The 21,544-nt window shown below is 40.6% G+C and overlaps 1 protein-coding gene across 1 annotated transcript; it reads right to left on the reverse strand.

Moving 5' to 3' along the window:
• Window positions 1-10,871: 10,871 nt before the first annotated feature.
• Window positions 10,872-11,807, reverse strand: LOC128989500 (uncharacterized protein F54H12.2-like). The gene has a single exon (XM_054411394.1). The coding sequence runs from the start codon at window positions 11,805-11,807 to the stop codon at window positions 10,872-10,874; it is 936 nt and encodes a 311-aa protein (XP_054267369.1).
• Window positions 11,808-21,544: the final 9,737 nt, after the last annotated feature.

Consider the following 21,544-nt stretch of genomic DNA (forward strand, 5'->3'; position numbering starts at 1 on the left):
TTAGTTGTGTATTTTCCAAATGATATAATCGCTCCGGACCACCTCAGACACGTCACTCACATCACTTTACGATCGGCCAATTAATATTCACCAACAACCCATTACAACCGAATCTATCAAACGACGTTACGCCAATTTTATTGCCAGTAATTCCGGCGACGTTGACGTGAAGGATTTAAACCCTATTCAAATTTACGCGGATCGGGTTCGTGCAAAACCTATCATTGCGGATTGAGACGTGTGTGGAAATTTAGAAATTGGCCGCGACCACACGGCTAAACCCGCCTGTGTAAGCAGCACAATTACCGTACCACACAGGACGTATTGATGGTTTATGGCGGCAATTATAAGGTATTCAGTTCCCACGTGGGGACATTGTCGGGGGCGGGCCCGGGCCAGTGCTATGTAGCTGCGCGGTGCGTAGGACGACAATAACTCCAAAAACTGGTGTAGCTCCTGCGGATCGACATGGCCAGTGTCACTGACACGCTGTTGTTTTATGGTTTTATGATGTTTTATGGAGGATATTGCAACTTTGTTGCATTCTCTGGAGGTTGGAATTTACATATGGATGCTGTGGACCCCTCGAGGAGTATTTGTTGGCAGTTTGATATCGGATTAGGTACATTATCGATTTGTATGGTTATGTTTATGAACTGTATAAGTCTGATGTACTAAGGAAAGTAGTTACACACTCTGTTGCATTATGGACAGAATGATGCGGCATTTCACAAGGTGTGTTTAAGAGTGATTAAATATCAGTTTTACACCAATGACGGGCAGTCTGTGCATTTCTATATAGCAGCAATGATCATTGATGTGGAATGGTGAACTTTAAGACTTATTATCGTAAATATCTCCACAAAAAAAATTCTATTGAAGAAGCAAACATTATTACAGGAGTAAAGAAGGAAAAAATGTTATACTTTTGAATACTAATCAATTTAATATTTTTGTGGTTTAACAATCGAAAAATAAATTTTTGTTAATGTGATATATTTTGAACCAAAGACAAAGATAAGGATTTGCAGGGTAAATTAAGTGTTTCTCTTGTCTGTGGCTTCAAAAACAAAGTCACCACCTTGAGATGAGGCGCAGTTTTTCATCACATTAGAAAAATGTGAAAATGAAAACTCAAAATACAATCTCCAATAATAAAACTATTCTCCACAAAAACAGTAAGCCAGTGAATAAAGAACCGATCAATCTTTAATATAGAAATATATTACGAGCGATTTGCAAAATTTGCAAGGTACTAAACAGTGACAGAAATAGGCTGGTGTGGTAGCAGTGATAACAGTTTCCCCTTAATGCATTCACATCACATTCACACCTGATTGTTTTGTCCCAACTAAAATAAAACTAACATGATTGATATGACATCCTAATTTGGTCAAGAATATGCCCAAAACCTGTATAACTCAAGCCAAATACTGTAGTACACTGTTGCGCCATGGCGGGTGACAAGGGTGCATGTCTAGTGCGCAGCCCGGGGCTGGGCCGTATCTATACACTATACACTATACACTATACAGGCACACCGTGTACAACTTTCACTCGTAGACACACTGACACGGCTCAGCTGATAGCTGTGTTAGTTATAACCTGTATAACGAGCGTGACTCACTCGTCACTTCTCGGGAAACTCGCCAACTCATAAAACTATAGGCGTGACTGCCAAAGAAATCCTCAGTGGATGAAAGATTTAAGGTTTTTGGTGGTAAATTAAAAACTGATTTTTAATTGTGTAAAGGGGAATGCCTTTTTGCCTTATTTTCACAACCTAGGACTCTAGGTTCTAGACTGGGATGGAATATACTTTAGAGTAGGATCGGAGGTTTTGACATTAGGGCCTACACAACATTGGTGACTGGCAGCATGAATTGTACAACACATTGTGCACAGCATACCTTGTGTAGTCTGGTACCTTGTGAAGAGCATGTAACTATAGCATGTAACTATAGCATGTAGAAACAAAAATCCCTGGTTATAATTGGCGGAATCCCTGGTTAGGATTGAGGGGCAACCCTCTTTCCGAAGGGTCTGCTTCGGCAGCCGGCGAGCCTGATGACCTTAAGTCATCCGCCCATGATGTGCTAAAGGTTGATGCGTAAGCTTCGGCCTACATCATGGGGCCCGGGTATGTCCTGAAGGATAGGTACCGGGTAAGCAGTCAGGGGGCTTCGGCTCTCATGACAACAAATAATAATAATAATAATAATAATAATAATAATAGCATGTAGAGCAAAGTAAGGTTTACAGTATGCAGTGCACAATGGAGCAGCATGAATTGTACAACACATTGTGCACAGCATACCTTGTGTAGTCTGGTACCTTGTGAAGAGCATGTAACTATAGCATGTAGAGCAAAGTAAGGTTTACAGTATGCAGTGCACAATGGAGCAGCATGAATTGTACAACACATTGTGCACAGCATACCTTGTGTAGTCTGGTACCTTGTGAAGAGCATGTAACTATAGCATGTAGAGCAAAGTAAGGTTTACAGTATGCAGTGCACACCGTAGCAGCATGAATTGGACAACACATTGTGCACAGCTGTAGTCTGGTTCTGTAGCTGCAGCGTGCGCCTCGTATCGGAGAGGTTATGGGCCGTTACTCACCGATACACGCAATTGTTGTAATTAAAGTAAAGAAAGATTCGGCCGATAGACCGACGCCGCGATAAGCCTATCTCCAACACGGTATCATTACTGCTAATTTGATCACACAAATAAACAAGCGACGTCGCTATCTGAAACGGATATACTCGGAGTATCCATTCCAAATTGAAATATTGATGAGTTATTTACTTTGTATTAAAATAAAGATGGCAATCACGAGTCATTAACCCCGATTTAGGACCGCCCTTGTACGTGAGGCGGGATATCTGAACACTTCTCACTCCCGTCACTGCTAGGCGATATACTGAACTTTGGCTAAATTACTTTCAGTAGTCCACGCTTATGAGTAAGGAATTGTAACATTTAAAATCCATTATTTTTTAGGACAACAGGAGGTACTGTATTCTCACAGGAATGGTGAGATTGTTCTTTGATTACTTTTAATTTCTCCGCCTTTAGTAAATGGAGGAAGAATTGTTTTCGTCAACATTTTTGAGTTTGAGTCTGGCTGGAGATATCCGTTTCGGGTCCACAAAAAAGTGGGTTTCGAAGTGATGTCTGCAAGTGTGGATAGTACTACTGACTACACATGTGGTTAGTAGGGTGTTTTTGCCGCTCCTGCGGGATTGAGCGTGATTGAGCGTGTGAGCGTGTGACGTCACACGATGCCGCCCCCGCCCCCGACGCCACCCCCACCCCCGACGCCACCCCCACCCCCGACGCCACCCCCGACGCCACCCCCGACGCTACCCATACCCCCGTCGCTAACCCCTACCACCATCGGGTAGGTTCAAGGTCATCCTTTGTTGTCTGGAACCACCCTACGCATCGTGGGAGGTCTCCAAGCCAACCCTCCCTACACCATCACTCACTGTCAGCCGCAGCTGCTCCCCAACACCTGCGCTCCAAGCGGCCCCCCCGCTCCTCCCTTGTATTCTTTGTTCTCCGCATAGCGCACACTATTTACCACCAATAGGATGTTAACTTATTTTGACCAATCAGAGAGTAGTTTAGTTCTCCGCATAGCAACAAGACGCTCGTCTCACGCTCCCCCGTCAATCTCTATCCAGTCTGCTCCCAGCTACCACAGTGATTAGACGTATTCGTGACTCTATTAAATCGAGTAATTTATCCATCACGAGTTCGCGCTTTGTGTCATCATTGGATCATCACAATAATAATTGTAAGTATTTATCATTAAATAACAATTTTTCTTTTCATTATAAGTGTAAACCATTTTAGAAGTGAACTAAGATTATTAAATATCACATTTCAAACTACGTTTAATAGTATTGATAAATGTAAGCATTTTATTATTATATTTATAAAAATAATCATTTTAGTTTTGTGAAGTAGTAGTGGGAAACAATAGTATTTCATACAACTAATTATCAAAGATAGTATTTATAGTGATTACTACATTTCAATTTTGTGCATTAGTAGTGCGGAAACAGACACTTCATCACATATTATAATTATCAAATAAAGTATTTAATGTAATTATCATATTTAAATTTTTGTGAATTAGTAGTGGGGTTACATACATCTCCAGCTATCGTATTATGTATCAAATTTAGTATTTAAAGTGGTTGTTATATGTAAATGATTTTTATTTACATTCGGTGTATTAGTAGTGTACAAACAGATATTCCATCAAATATAAACATTATCTGTTGTACTAACAGAACAAAAATGTGTGTTCAATAGTAGTGGGAAATAGATTATTTAGTCAGACCACTAATAACATTTCGATGATTCAGATTATGGAGAATCTCCTAGAACGACCATATGTGTGCGCCATTTGTGGCAGTAGCTTCAGGCTGAAACAGCATGTTGTTGAGCACGTCAGGACAGTTCATGCCAACGTCAATGATTTACATAATTGTCCCGATTGCGGTCGTACATTCAATCGACGGAGCAACCTCCTACGTCACCAACGCACGGTTCACGCTCCAACGCCGGCAGTAGCATGCCCACTACCTGCGCCTAGAGTAGGACCATTGCCTGAACCCATACCAGGACCATCATCAGCCCCATATACAACACCACTACAACCAACAGTTCAACATGAGGAGATCCGTCCAGCAGGTATGTATTATTTTTTCTTTGTTTTACTATCCTTATCTTTGTTATTTACTAACAGGTAATTACATTGTAAAAAAAATAAACCAACAAACTACATTTAGAAGTTTTTGTACTTATATATTTTGTTTCTTAAAACAAACTAAATTATATCCATTAAAAATGTTTAAAAATCCTAAACTCTACTAAATTTGTTTACCTAAAAACCAAGTGAAATAAAGATTACTAATACACATCATTAATATAATATAGTTAAATATAATTCTGAAACAGTAAAAGAAATTAGGCAAAAACAAACTTGTAAAATAATCATTTATATTTATCCGTCTGTGTAATGTGTACTAATGTTTTTTCAGGACTATTCATGTGCGAGACGTGCGGGAAGACATTCTCGTGGAAAAATAATCTACAACGTCATACCCGATATCAACGCTGTCATCCAGTCAAGCTCACCTCAGCACTACCAGGCTTTGGTGGACAACAACCTCCACCTTCCCCAGCCACGTCAACGTCGTCATCCGGAGGAGAAGATGACGATGAAGCGCCAATCCTTTCATCCGACCTGGCACCAGAGGGCTTCGCAGAAGTCGAAACTGCATTCCGCGGGCGGTTAAAGACATACCGTCTGATCGAACCTGTGGATGAAGCCATCACACTTCAGGAGTTCCTCAACAATGTGCGCGATCAGGTAATCACACTCATGCGCAATTTATTAGCCATCATTCATGCCCTTAAGGTAAATCTCTGGATTGAATGTGAATTTGTTAATATTCACGGTGAAACGTGTAAGCGAGTTTTTAAAACTTGCAACGTAGTCCTGCTCCAAACATCAGATGTTGAAGAAATATGTAGGGAGTTTATTCTGAAACTTCTGTTGGAAAAGGAGACATGCGAGCTACGAGGCTCGGGATGGAGCTTTGTTAGGGTTATGACTATGGAAGTGAGAGTTAATGTTTATAATCCTCTCAGAGGTAGCTCCTACATCCCTCTGCCACAGGAAATAGCCGCAAAAAAAGCCGTACTTAATGTGCTGAACGATGCGGACGAAAGGTGTTTTGAATATGCCATTTTATCCAAATATATAGACAATCCTTCCCGCGAACAGCTTCGTCCATATATGTTCACTGCGGAGGTTCGTGCAACAGCAAACTTAAATTTTAATAATATTGAATTTCCAACAAAATTAGATCAGATCCGCACGTTTGAGCGCAACAACCCCGGCGTTAGCGTAAATGTGTACGGTTTGGACAGTAAGAAGAAGAAGAATAAGACCAATGGTAGGATTGAAGACAAAACATTTGTATATCCTCTCCGTGTCGTCGACCAAGAATTGGTTAATCACTTTGACTTGTTATTCCTGACAAATCAAAGCAAAACGCATTTTGCATTTATTAAGGATTTTGAGCGGTTGGTAACTAGTCAGTTGACTCGTCGTGAACATAGGATTTTTATATGTAAACGCTGTTTTGCATATTTTGACAACCAACCGACTAAATTAGGACTCAGAGGGGCGGAGCGATTAGAAGAACATAAACGCTACTGCTCAAAACACACACCACTGAGAACTGACCTTGCAGAAGAAAAGGAAATTAAATTTAAAAATTATGAGCGAACTCAGCGTAGTCGTTTTACGATATACGCAGACTTTGAGTGCGCACTTGTACCACACGAAGCTGACCAACCTATCAAACCTACACCGACTATAGCACCGCCTGCTTGGGACCCAGCAGGTAATAGAATAGTAGGAGGGGGTCAGCGAAATGCAAATGCGCCTAGTAATGTCAGGAATATCCATACACCGTACGCATATGCTTATTACATTCATGACGATCAGAGGGATGTCAACGATGGTGACGCAGATGATGACGACCCAGCCTGCACTACGTTCTCCAAGCTGCGACTGTACCGAGGTGAAGATGCCGCTAATCACTTCATCAACTCTGTACGGGATGACGTGCGGAAGATTGGTGACATCCTCTATGGACATAGGATACCAAATGATCCCCCACAGTTAACACCACAAGAGCAGGTGATATATCAGCAGTCCATAGTATGTCATATCTGCAAAAAAGAGTTTGGCCCTGCTGATGAAGACAATAAGGTGAGGGATCATCAACATTCACCACCGTACAGGTTCAGAGGAGCGGCACATCGGTTTTGTAACCTCCGGTACAAGGAACAAGAACAAGTGAACATGTACCTACATAACCTATCCAACTATGATGCACACTTTATTGTCAGAGAGCTTGCAGTGGATAAAGGTGATATTCATGTGCTCGCCAACACCGAGGAAAAATACATTACCTTTTCGAAGCGATTCAAACATCCGGGAGCAGGTCGGAGGAAAAGCATCAAACTGCAGTTTGTCGATTCATACCGACTGATGTCAAAATCACTAGCAATATTGGCATCAATTCTTCCAGCTGAAAAAATGAGCATAACAAGAGCTCGCTACCCGGATCAAGAAGAGTTTGACATGCTACGTAGGAAAGGAATTTTCCCTTATGAGCACATTACATCACAGGATGTACTGAACGAAGAGGTCCTACCGCCAAAACAGGTTTTTGGAAATAATGTGACAGATGATGATTACGCGCACGCTCAGCGTGTCTGGTCCAAGTTCAACTGCACAACCCTCGGACAATATGCTGACATCTACCTACAAACAGACGTACTACTGTTGGCAGATGTGTTCGAGGGGTTCAGGGAGATGTGTCTAACACACTACGGCTTGGACCCAGCACATTATTTAACATTACCTTCATACGCGTGGGATGTCATGTTGTTCAAGACCGGCGTGATACTTGATACCCTTCAAGATGTAGATCAGTATTTATTTTTTGAAAAGGGTATTCGAGGTGGACTCACCCAATGCGTCACTAGACACGTCACCGCAAACAACAAGTTTACCAGGATGGAAAATACAATTGGTGATCGAAACGGTCAGTGCGCATCAACAAGTGAAGCAGATAATGAAGAGAATGATGATGATACATTTTTAATGTACTATGACGCCAATAACTTGTATGGATGGGCAATGTCTCAGCCATTACCTTACGCAAAGTTTGAGTGGCTATCACGTGCGGAATGCGATGACTTGAATATTGCAGAAATTCCATCGGATGGTGAGTATGGTTATGTACTGGAAGTGGATCTGGAGTACCCGAGGGATCATGCCATTCATGATAAGCACCGTGACTTACCATTCTGTCCCGAGGTGCGAAAGGCACCAATTTATCAATTACCATATTCATCGGATGACATCACCAACAGCGGTGCGGGAAGATCCAATAAACTTATGGCCACACTAACGGATAAGGAAGAATATGTGATCCATTATCGTTACCTCCAACAAGCTATGGAAAATGGACTACGTCTTTGTCATATCCACAGAGCACTCCGATTCAAACAGTCGCCGTGGTTAAAACCGTACGTGACATTGAATACTGAACTCAGACAGCGTGCCAGCAATAAATTTGAAGTTGAAATGTTTAAGCTGATGGTAAACGCTGTCTACGGCATGAGTCTGCAGAATGTGAGGAAACATCAAAACCTCAAACTAGCAGCCTCCCACAAAATTTACACAAAGTATGTGGCCAAGGCAAATTTCAATGACAGAGTTTGGTATAACGAGAACCTGGCCCTGCTTCAAATGGGGAAAGTGAGAATTGTATTAAGTAAGCCAGTATATGCAGGAATGTGTATTCTGGACCATAGTAAAAGATGGATGTACGGTTTTCACTACGACATGGTAGAACGATACGGATTAAATAGAATACGGATGACGTATATTGACACTGATGGGATTATTTATGCTATCCGTACCAGAAACGTCTACCGCGACATGATAGAACACCTCGATGACTTTGACACTAGCAACTACCCCAACAATCACATCTGCTATGACGGAAGCAACGCAAGAGTCCTGGGAAAGTTTAAGGACGAAGCAGGAGGAGTCACTATCAATATGTTCATAGGGTTGATGGCTAAACTATATTGTTTTGTTTTCGGTAAGAGTTCTTGCTCTGTAGGTAACGGAGATGATATTGACGATATTGGTGCGCCACCACCTGTCAAGAGGGCAAAGGGTGTTAATCGCGATGTTGTTAAAAATAAATTGACTGTTGATGACTACTTGGACTGTCTCTATAACAAAACTTGTAAGAGCACAGACAATCAGCGCTTCCAAAGTAGGCATCATATTATGTACACAGTCGTGGTGAGGAAACGATCTCTGGCACCGTTTGATGATAAGCGATACGTCATGCCAGAGGATGGAATTTCTACACTACCATGGGGGCATTATGCTATACCCCCCAGAGCACCACCATTACCCGCAGCACCATTTTTACCAGCTCCGATGGAGTTGGACGAAAATTAAACTGTATAGGTAACGAGTCGCATGAGTGTGATGGTTATAGGGCGTTTATGTGTGTGATAAAACAATAAACAGTGAATAGACACTCTAAAGATTATCATATTATAATAATATAGTTAATAGCATTCAGATTTATGTTACAACTCAATGTAAAAGTGATATCATTTAAATTTTTGTTGTATAATATTTTCATTTAAAGTTTACGACTTGGTCCGTGAACTCAAACTATTCTTTGCAGAAACATAATCTCAGAATATTTGCCGTAAGTAATGTATATAATGTTTATATTTCTGAATAAATTTGATTGATTAATTGATTGAATATTTTAGTTATGATTCTAGTCTTTGTTTGTTTTCTTTTGTTTGTTTCTGTTAATAAACCAGACACATTTTGTATGACTTGTGCGTTATATTTTTATCCCATCAACCTCTTTTGAATAAAACTAAATTTGTAATTTTTCACTTGTAAAAATAATAAGGTAACTTAAAAATATAGGTATAGGTAAGTATAAATTATGAAAGCCTGATTTTATAATTGAAAGCTTTTTATTTGAAATAAATCATACACTCTCAGTACAGAGGGATATATTCTTCATTATAAAAGAATATTGTTACTTTTGCAAATCATTTTTTGTTTAAGTACAATTGAGTAAAGACTTTTTTTATGATTGCATCATTTTGAGCAGTCGATGTGTTGTCAAAAAGGTGAACAAAGTCCACCATCTTCATATTGTGGTGAGTGGTACGAAGATACAGGTACACCAGACAGTAGTGAGCGCAGACAGAAGAGTCGTCACTTTGGAGGCGATGATCATTGTAGATGTAGCGACACTTGGCGTTACGTTTCAGGAATCCCTGGTAGGTCGGTAAGTATGGTGGCTGGCCATAGCTGTCAAAGTATTCAATTATTCCATTTCTATTCAAATAGAATGAAACCCAATGTGTACCCCCTTCGTTGTGCGGATCAGTGTTGACAATCATGGCGGTGGATGGAGAGATGTGTTGTGGGATTCGGTCAGCAGCGTAAACTCCCACATTGCTCACAGGTAGTTTGGATAGATGCCTTTCTATCTGCACTGTGTTCATTCTACAGTATCATAACCAATAGTAGCGGCAGAGGCAGCGGCAGCAGCAGTAGTAGTTGTACTAGTAGATGTGCTAAAACAAGAGCAGTAGTAGGATCTCGCATCTCCACTGGTATCCACACATTCATCCAAATTTGTTGTCAGATGTAACCACCCACGTATTGCGACACAGTTGGTGAGCGCACATCGACTGTTTATAGACTTGTGATTGCGACATCGCAAAACGTTTGTTGACATTAAATTATTGATTGAAGTGATTGATTCGCAACCAATTGCACCAATATCGATTACGTTGGTAGTAACAAAGTCCATCACATGATGACGCTTTAAATATTCTTTCTTCTCAAATCCCTTGACGTAAACCGTCGGTCTTCTTGATATACAATCAGTCAATTTGTTAAAAAGTTCATGGTACGGAATATCACCGAACTCCCATCGTAGTCCGTGGCAGTGTTTTGTGAGCCAGTAGCTTTCCCGCAATTTTTCATCTGACAACTCTGATCGATCGTAAGGTGGTTTAGCAATATGATGCATAAGTAGAACGCCGGTGTCAGCTTCCAAGACGCAAACTTCCTTCAGTGTGTATTCATTTTGGTTGTCCTTGAAACATTGAATGTCCACAATGATGGGTGATGATATATTCAATTTCTTGAATGCTCTGCGTAAACGGTCCATCTCAAACGAATGTTTATAGAAGACTGATCGATTAACCGCCAAAGTCCACAATTACATTGCGTTGTCGATCAATCTCGATGACATTGTCAAACTCGGCATAAACCAAACAGTTGACAGTTTCGGGAAGCGCGTCGTCGAATCCGAGTTCCATTCGAACACTACCGTTACGCACCAGATTCCAATGTGTTGTGTCACTTGCAGATAAGTCTGGAGTTAGGTCGAATGCCATCAGACAGTATCCTTGTCCAAAGTCTTCCCTACTGATAACGGTGCCGGCATCGCTAAAATGTACACCAGAACCGGAGAACATCGAATGATATGCCATAACATATTTATCCTTTGATTTTTCAAAGTGGGGCTGTAATGGTTTTGATGGAACTTGTTCTCCGTCAACATATAGACAAAAGAAGTTTGTTTTAAAATGTTCGAAGTTGTAGGGATTCTTTTTAAAATCTCCATTGTATGCGGCATTCGTAACCATTCCCACTATGATGCGTTTCGGCACTTGGCCGAGAAACATATTGTCCAAAGTCTTGTTACGTATTCCAGAGGGTAGTGTGAATGTTTTCAGCTCCACTCGTGTGATTGGATATTTTGCCGTACCAGTCTGGAGTGTTTTACTGTGCGCCAACAGTGCGGTGGGACTTATTTTGCATCTTCGAATCCAGAGACTAATATCGACAATATGTACCTTGAATTCACCAGCGCTGGCCATAATGGAGAACGCATCTTTTGATCGAATAAATTTAAATCTCAACTCTACGCCATTTAGCATGAACTTATTCTGATTGCAAATATCCACATGCAAATGTCCGAGCATATCAATCTCACGGCTTTTATTTGTTAGCTCCCGTCTCGCTTTGAGTCCTTCATTTTCTTCCGCGCAATCGTTCATGTCAATACCATCGTCCGTGTACCAAAGACTGCATGTTAGATGTGATTTTCTAGCATCGTATCCATAGTTCATTAGCGTTTCAACGTAAGCTCGATATGCATATGTGTTGTTTTGGGGCGTAACAAGTTTTTGATTCATAAACATATCCACTTGACTAAATAGTGAGTGTAACCAGTTGTTGACCGGCCCAACTGTTTTCGCCTCTTCGTCAGTAGTGACCGCAGTTCCATTAGATTTAACAATAGACGCGGTCAATTGTATCATTGTTTGTGAAAGGTCAGTATATTCATCACCATTGCCCGGAACTACAAACTCTATTGGCGCATCATCGGTCAATGTGGATATTGGTTTGTACTGGACCCATTTGCCGCTTTCAATACTCGTCTGCGTAGGTGGTAAGGAGAATAAATCCAGCTCGGTCTTGACACACTCACATGATTTTTGATGTAGAAACGACATTTTACTCCTTCTTCTTTAACTAACTAAAAATATCAATAGACTTTAAATTTTCACTGCGATAAGTACGCTTCTTCGGCGAAGTCACCTTCTTCCTTGACTCTACTCCTCCTCGTCGTTGTCGATGTTGTCGTCTCCCTACTAGTCTCTTGTGTTTCACTCCTCCTCTTCTTGATGCAGACGTCCGCACTCTAAGAAGTTTAGCCAACGACTGTGGTGTAACAGGCTTTCTGCCACGGCCGTGCATTGCGCGTTTCGCGGAAGCCTTTCGCGTTGCGCGTTTCGCGTTACTCTTACGCGTTACGCGTTGTCTTTTCGCGCTAATGCCACCGCCGCCACCAAGCATCATACGTTCCATCTGTTCGTCAGCTTTACGTTTCAACGATCCAGTAAACTCTCTAAGTCGTAAGTTGGCGGCTGTTTTTGGATCTGTAATTTTACCACCTGCCAGATCGGTTAAGAATCCAACACCGGATCTTAATGCTTCTTGTCCTACCGATTTTGCTCCGGACTTGATCAGCGGAGCGATGGTGCGAATCATACCGCCCAGAAAACTACCGATTCCATGTCCTCGCTGATATGGTGCACCGTGAAATACTCGATCAATAGCACCGCCAGTCTGTTGTAATTGTTGCCGTCGGTAGTATGCCAAATAGGGATCATTCAGATTGATTATCATTATTGCTGCTGTTGCTATTGCACTCTCCTAAAATGAAGTTTCACGTACGACGTTCCAAACATGAATGGCAGTTTTTTCCCTGTGTGATCCCTCAGGTCGATTTCCACTGTTTCAAATGTGGATTTCATAACGGGTACATAGTGCGGACTTGTGAATGACACTGAATTGTACGATCCGTACTTGTACGTGTCTATATTGACGTTGACAATATTCAATAATGGCGCTGTAGTATCGCCGATAAATTGTGGCTCTATTAAGTCGCAATACACATAAATATGTGCTGGAATACCCAGTGCGAGGTTTGGCGCTTTAGAACCAATCAGTTCGGTTATATTTGGTTTTAATATATTTTTCTCATCATAATCAAAACCCAACTGCTGTGATAGTTTTTCACTCAGACTCACATTCGACACGTTTTCGTTCATGATCCTGAGTTTAACTCTGTTGATTCCCGTGTCATATGAAAATTCCATATAATCGTGGATGTCTTCATGTTTGTTGATTGTATTCAATAGATCATCAAGATTCCTATAGTATCCGCCTGTTATTTTAATAGCGAAATGTTCTGTATCACGGATCGTTGATCTTGCTAATAAACTATCATACTGAAATCGTATTGTTTCATCATCAACATTGTTTCCATTCACCACAAATGAACAAGGATAGTGAATGTCCACCAAAGCCAATTCCCACTTGCCGTCTAATTGGATGTGTTTGGACAAGTGTGTGGTATAACTGGTCACTGTATTTTGTGGGAAATATTTCATAGAACTATTGCTGGGCAATGTCATGAAAAATTGACTGATGTTAGACATGTTGTATATCGTGCGCAGCTACCCAAGAGTTAAACTCGTCTCCGTAACCTTCCCACTTCACTAGGTATCGCTTACTGTGTCCTCGGCCTTTGGTCTCTATTATTTTATCAATCTTAAACAAGTGATTGCCGGGTAATGTGACTTTTTGTATTTCCTCTTCATAAAACTGTCCATTCAATTCTTCACCATTGAGATCGGTAAGTGTGTACAAAGGTAGCGGCATAAACAAATTCACTCGATGTATGGAAAACACTTCTTTACTCCAGTTTGTCTCATAACCTTTGCTAAATCTCCCTTTCTCCCTGGCTATTCGAACTGTATCGCCTACTTTTAGTTTTGGTTTCACTCGTCGTGGTATCTTTTTAAACATATGTTTTAATACATTGTAGATGACATGTTTGTCACCACCGTCCACATCTACAGGACGTAATCTATTGCCCAAACTCCTGTGCACACTGTTGTTGTACGCATTCACCAGTTTTTCCAACACATTGATATAACGATAAGTGTTTTTATGAGTCAAGTATCGCCACATACGAGTCTTCAAAGTCCGATTTACTCTTTCGATCACGCTGCCTTTGATGTCTGGATTTTGTGTGGTGACATATTTTATTTTATATTTTTGAAACAATCGTACGGTCTTTCCTCCTGTGAATTCACTCCCTTTGTCGGTTTGTAAGCACGTTGGTGTTTTTATAGCTTCCTTGAAAATATCCTCAAAAGCGGTAGCCACATCAGCACCTTCCTTCTTCTTTAACGGCCTAACATAAAGACGCTTACTAAACACATCAATCACTGACAGCAAGTAGTTAAAACCATCATTGTATTTGCTCAATCCTCGCATATCGTTTAAATCCGCTTGCCATAGTTCATATGGTCGAAACACCATATACGGATTGCGTTTAAATCGTTTACGGACTGGTTTATGCAAAGTATAAGTGTCTTGTGTTTGTAACCAATCAACTATTTTACGTTTGGAAATATTTTTCTCTCTCGCTCCTCGTACTAACGGAGCTACGCCGCCATATGAGGCAGGATCGTTTGGATTATAATACAACTGTTCCATTGTTTACGGTTCGTACGGTTCCCAATTGTTGAGTGACTGCACAATCGAATCTTCAAGCACCTCTCTTCTCACTGCACGGTGATCAGCCACTTGCCTCTGTGGATACGGAGCGTGACCCACTCGCCTCACATATGCCGACTGTAAACGATCTGGTAATAAATATCTTCTTCGTCCTGTAACTGATACCGTGGCTCCTCCTCCTCCTCTTGCCCCATCATCAGGTTCATCCATTGTTTCTTCTACCGAGTCATATACCGATTCGTCTGTTGCCTCATCAAACATTAAATAGTCTAACGCTTGTTTGTTATGTATATATTCTTTAGGGACATTCATCAGTTTCAATGCTCTCAACATTTCGTTCCATCCTGGTGGTAATGAATGTGCTGCTCGAACTCGTACTATTGCATGTGTCACGTCCACTAAATTGGATCCTGGTATTTTGTTACCCTGTATAATCACTTCAAAATTATCATTCCAGCTAATCAAACTGTCGTCGCGTGTTATGAAGCGCAATAAGTTTCGTGCGCTATCCTTATAAGTCTTTGAAAAAGTTTCAACAATTTCCTCTATTTGACCGGGGTAAATACGTCGCTGGTTAGGTTCTTGTTGCCCATGCTGCCTGTCTCTTTCACCCACCTCGTTAATCTGATCGTCTAGTCTGGTTTTCACGATGGGGATACTAACTGGTTCACGATTACTTGACGCTACGTTTAAAAAACGTTGTAAAACTTGACTGTACAACTTCCATTTATCACTATCATTGAGTTTTTTATCATTCATTATCTCTTCCATTTCGTCATCCAAACTTTTGTATGCACGTTTAGTTGGAAGTTGCTGTTGATTAGCAGGCGATTTTAAACGTTCGATTAACTCTTGTGGAACAATGACCATTTTTCGTGCATGCTCCATTGTCGTGTGCTCTGTGTAACTTCACGCACGGTGTCTCAGAATAGAATGACAAATCTTTATATGGATGTAAACGTAGAAGTCACCTGGTTAATACAATTTTAGTTATTCAAAGCTGATTGTACAACTGCTTGTAACACAGTACTTAATAATAATGGGATAATAATTCCACCTCCTTTTTGTACTAAATATTTGCGTTTTTTATTCCAACATTCACCTCGTTTTACAATTCGACGAAGAGTAGTCTTATGTCTTTGCAATTTTTGTTTTGTCTTCTCTGATAGAGGAACGTTACCTCGTAACACATTGTAAATGCATTCACAAACTGTACGAATAGTACTCAAGTCGCACACTTTTAATAGCCCTTTGCGCTCTTTTGGAGTAGCATGTATTAACACTTTGAGTAGCGCTCTGTCCTTCCTCAAGCACGACATGATGACGACTAAATTATTTTGTTTTCCTATTTTGTTTCGGTACGTACACAAAATGGTTATCATCATCTGGAAATATATTACTCTGTATTCGCATATCGTCAGGTGTTGATTGTTTCAGATCTATCAATAGGTAGCCATGTGGTCTACTTGTTGCATCGGCATACGCCTCCTCGATAAACTTTGAATTTTCTGGATGGATTTGTCTAGCTAAACACTTGATCTGCACCCTATCTCTAGGATTCTTAAAACAAACTATGTAATGCGCATTTAGTGATATGTCTCTCTGGCCACGTCCTTGGTGGAAAATATTTTGAGTTATAAAAAACACACTTATATTCCTATGATGACAACCTTTTGTAAATAGATCAACCACTATGTTGTTTGTTTCTCGCATCATATCATCTATTACCACAAGTATCGGTTGATTACCGTCAAAGTCTTCCATGTTTGGTAAACCTTTAATGTATTTTATTTTTGAGTTTGATGAATTACCAACTCCTCCTCCACCACTACCATAATGCCAGTATATGCTAGAGAATGATGTGTCACACATTTCTGAAATTTTATCAATAAACCTTGAGACAAACACTGATTTACCACTACCTGAAGGCCCCGCCACAATGGCGGAGAATGGGTGTAACCACTTCAAAGTCATACTAACTACTGATACCAATCACTCATTGCTTTAACTATAGTATTACCTTCGGGTATAAGTCAATCATTTAAGTCAAGTATTTATGTTTGCAAATAAATGAAATATTTATTACTTACGAAAACTATCAAAATCTACATTGGTTATTTTAAGAACATATACATTTTTTACGTCTTGACGTTACTTGCTTTACAATATTTACAAAAATTCCAACGGTGTGAAGGAGGTGCCGGGTCTGGCTGCGTGTTTCACCAAGCGAAGGCGATCTCCGAAGCCGTTGTTGTAGCGATCGATGTCCGAATTGCTCACCACATTATTGAAGCGTCTCGGCAGATAAACTCGCAGGTAGTAGTCATCTCCCGCTTGACCCTCCAGGATGACGATGGTCGTCTCGCCAAATGGTGTAACTACTCTCTCCATCATCGTTATAAGGTATGGAACCTCAGCAATCAAGTCGGTAATTCTGGTGTACGTCGGGGAGCTGTTCTTGCAGGTGTTGAGTGAGGTCTTCAGGTCCATCGGTGTAGCCTGTTCAGTGGTCATCACGTTGTATGTCTCAACAATGTCGCTCATAGTGTGGAAGCTAATAGTGCTGGTGCTAGTGGTGAGTCGTTGATGAACTGGAGCAGACTGATGTTTGTCTCAGACAGACTGGGACTTTTTATTCTGATCAGCGGCCATTTTAGTTGGTGGGAGAGTGGGGGGGATTAATAATGAGCGCAGCTGTTATAACACACGTGTTTACAAATGTCTAGAAAAAAGAGTCGGTTGTCACATGTGGATAGTTTATGGGCACATGTGTTCATTAATTCATATAAACATGTCTATTGCTTTTTACGTACCACACGTTTCTTCGGTTTTACATCTAGCTCGCCACTTTTGCATTGTGTAACAGTTTGAGTTAATCCCGTGAGTTTCGGAGCACCAGTTGTTTTATCAACCCACATGTTTTCGATCTTTTCAATTGCTTCATTAACACTCTCTTGCACTGCTTTGTCTTTGTCCAAATATAAACCGCACATGAACTTCATGTTGACACCTTCATACACTTCCATTTTCAATAAAACACTTCCTTTGTTTGCTGGATTTTGCACTGCATACATATTAACTTTATCCATCCATGATACTATGGGACAATCTGCTGGCGGCTTCGTTACCCATCCTGACTTTTCCACCTTGGTCTTAGCCGGGGAACTCTTCCTTTTCTTCATACTACTACTAATACTACTACCACTAGTACTGTTTGTAATTGGAGTCTGTTGAACTGCGTTGTCCGTTATACCGTCTATCTCTTGCATAAATGATTGAATGTATTCGTCAATGCTGCAAGAGGGATTCATATTTACACTGTTCGGCTGCTCCACTGTGACTGACGTGATGTGCAATGAGTTAGGGTTGAGGTGAGCAAGCCACTGCAGGTGTGCCAACAAAATATTTTAATAATTTTTCAAAACAAAACTCGTGGTTTACATTTTGACACTCTATTATATGTTGTAACCTTAGCAGAATAGGTTTACGTAATAATGTTTCAGTCTGTTCTATTCTCAGTTTAAAACGAATACTATCTAAATGTGAGTAGCATCTTCTGTCTTCATAGTCCACAAAATAAAATACAGTAATTATTGGACTTGAAAAAAATACACTTTTCTTACAATTGTGTGTCATATGTACGCTATTTTCATAGTGTACGTCTATTACATCACTATTCCTACCACTTTTTCAGTTGGGTTGGTCGTTCAAACAGTCTGGCAGGTAAAACGGTTAAAATATTTGAAATATGTGAAATACTGCTCTCTGATTGGTCAAAATAAGCTAACATCCTATTGGTGGTAAATAATTGTGCGCTATGCGGAGAATAAAGAATACAAGGGAGGAGTGGGGGGCCGCTTGGAGCGCAGGTGTTGGGAAGCAGCTGCGGCTGACAGTGAGTGATGGTGTAGGGAGGATTGGCTTGGAGACCTCCCACGATGTTGGTCGTTCAAACAGTCTGGCAGGTAAAACGGTTAAAATATTTGAAATATGTGAAATACAGCTCTCTGATTGGTCAAAATAAGCTAACATCCTATTGGTGGTAAATAAGTGTGCGCTATGCGGAGAACAAAGAATACAAGGGAGGAGCGGGGGGCCGCTTGGAGCGCAGGTGTTGGGGAGCAGCTGCGGCTGACAGTGAGTGATGGTGTAGGGAGGGTTGGCTTGGAGACCTCCCACGATGCGTAGGGTGGTTCCAGACAACAAAGGATGACCTTGAACCTGCCCGATGGTGGTAGGGGTTAGCGACGGGGGTAGGGGTGGCGTCGGGGGTGGCGTCGGGGGTGGCGTCGGGGGTGGGGGTGGCGTCGGGGGTGGGGGTGGCGTCGGGGGCGGGGGCGGCTTCGTGTGACGTCACACGCTCACACGCTCAATCACGATCAATCCCGCAGGAGCGGCAAAAACACCCTACTGTGGTTCGATTGTCATGAAATTCTGTATATTCCATGATATTTGTAGACTTTTTTAAATTTGCTTTTGACCAAGTTTTTGATGGTTGTTTCATAAATCCCATTAGACTAAGTAGCGGATAAAATCTAAGTTTTACAAAAACAGCTCTAATGTTTTCAATTATTATTATCAATTATCAATTATCAATTATTAAGATGGGGACGCCACTTAGGTGCGTATTTTAACCCAAATATGAGTGAAGGATGAGTGTAGAATGGTGTGAGATGATCTGTGTAGCTTTGTTACTGACTAAGATCAGCTGTTTCATTAGCCAGGATAATTTATTTAAAGCCCAATGATCAGGAACAGCTGGGTCCAGTTTCGAACCATCAAAAAGCTACTGACTTTTCTCAGGATTTTGATTATACAGTAGTGTTTAATAATCCTTTTAACCTTAAAGAAACCCGACCCCCAACGTTGTAATTTATACGGTAACAAACTATTCTAATTTTGGTGGTATACCAAAGTGTTTTTCTACGGTTATTGGTTACGGAGAAAATTCCAAAAATTACAAATTTAAAATTCCCATGTTATTCTTATGGAGAATATTGTGATATGTTGTAGGTTGCTTGTTTATGGATATATTTTGATCAAACTTGGCTAATTTATTTATTTTATACTAAACGATTAAAATTTTACTAAAAACCACACTTTATTATCCTCCCTGTAGCAACAAACCTAGCCACTCGTTAAACCTAATGTTATTTTTAAATAGATTTAATTTAAAATCAATTCAGGCAAATGGAAATTCGCTCTGCAGGTTGTCTACGGCTGGGATATTGTAATATTTAGGTAGTAACCTAAAATTTCCGAGACAGTATGTATCAGAATATACTGGCATTATCTGGGGTAGGAAACCCAAACAAGATCATATCGTTGGGATTTCCAAATCACCTAGTAAGACCTCCTTAAATGTTTAGGCTATCCACTGCAGATCTACAAAGCTGCTTACCGTGACAAGTCTCGTGTCGCCGGAAGGCATTCCTCCTCGACCGATATCTCCTCAGGGATTCCCACGATATAAATGACCAGTATATTCGCCCAAGATATATTAAGCTTCTAAACTAATTCGGAAATCTATCTTCTATAGCTATAGCCTGATATTGCAAATGTAACAACCGGGAAAACTCACAGTGTCTGTGACGATATTTCCCCAGATAGAGTACCGGTAGTGTAATGTTTTGAGTAACATATTTAGACATTTTTACTTCAATTTGGAATCTTCTCATTACAAGAATATCTTAAGTAACTTAGTTTGCTTAAATAATGGGGCAACATGACGAAAAATAGTTCATCACATGGACAAAACCCTCTCTCATTTTCCGACTTTGTCTTTGCCTCGGTTGTTAAACTTGAGCCGGTGGCGAAAAGAGTCAAATAAGGTTGTAATTAGTTTAAATAACAAAATCTACATAACCTAACCTAACCACCCTTATAGTTATTAGGTGTGGTCGGTATAATACTAAAGTACAAAATACTATTTACGAAAATATAGGTAAAATAATCTTTTTTTTCACTCTAAAGATAACCATTCAAAATTCTTACCGATTTACTTTTACACGCATTCGTTTTACCGGTACATTTTCAAACTAATCCCCCCTTCTTCACACCTCCCGTATCACATGCACGTGTACTCTCGCCATCACTTGCCACTATCAGTAGCGAGCGTAGTTCCAAGTAGCCTAGCGCTTCTGCCGCTGCGCAGTCCTAGAATCGCTATCGGACCTGCGCAGTGTGCAGCGCATGTTCTGATAACGCTACCGTGCTTGCCGCGCAGGCGCGCAGATAAGGCCGAAACACGGACACTCTCTCAGCGCAGGCTGTTCGCGATATGGCCTGCGTCGCGCGCTTTATAACTCCCATAAACACCTTATTATGTTTACCTTTTATAACAAAACGTTATCGCAAGGACAACGTTGCCATCGTAAAGTTGTGTAGGTGTTAGAGGGAGAAGGGAAGGGGGAGGAAAATCTAACAATAGACTTTTCATTTGTTTAGAAGCTGTTTACTTCGTAGAGGAATTGTTGTTTACCTATATTCGTATAGATTATGCGTAGTTTTCATCGCTTCCAAGAGAACCCAACATTGCGAACATCACTAGTACAAAATACAACTTTTCGACTGTGGTCACAACAATAAACCACAACAAGGAAATTAAGAAGTATGGATTGTTCCATCTGACACATATTTTATATCATTCAGAAATATGAATAACGTATAAACCGGATATTTCATCAGATCCATCCCTTGTATATTCATAAGTAGGTTTTAATGAGTATACATTTTGAATATCAATCATATCAATACAGTACTAGTTCTATTC

Source organism: Macrosteles quadrilineatus, unplaced genomic scaffold, assembly GCF_028750875.1.
Source record: "Macrosteles quadrilineatus isolate MER2022 unplaced genomic scaffold, UCM_ALF_1.0 Scaffold_3__2_contigs__length_128488019, whole genome shotgun sequence".
NCBI classification, from domain to species: domain Eukaryota; kingdom Metazoa; phylum Arthropoda; class Insecta; order Hemiptera; family Cicadellidae; genus Macrosteles; species Macrosteles quadrilineatus.

Bases quoted from the DNA above. Each gene is read 5' to 3' on its own strand.
- LOC128989500 (XM_054411394.1), bottom strand. From the start codon at position 11,807: ATGAACTATGGATACGATGCTAGAAAATCACATCTAACATGCAGTCTT.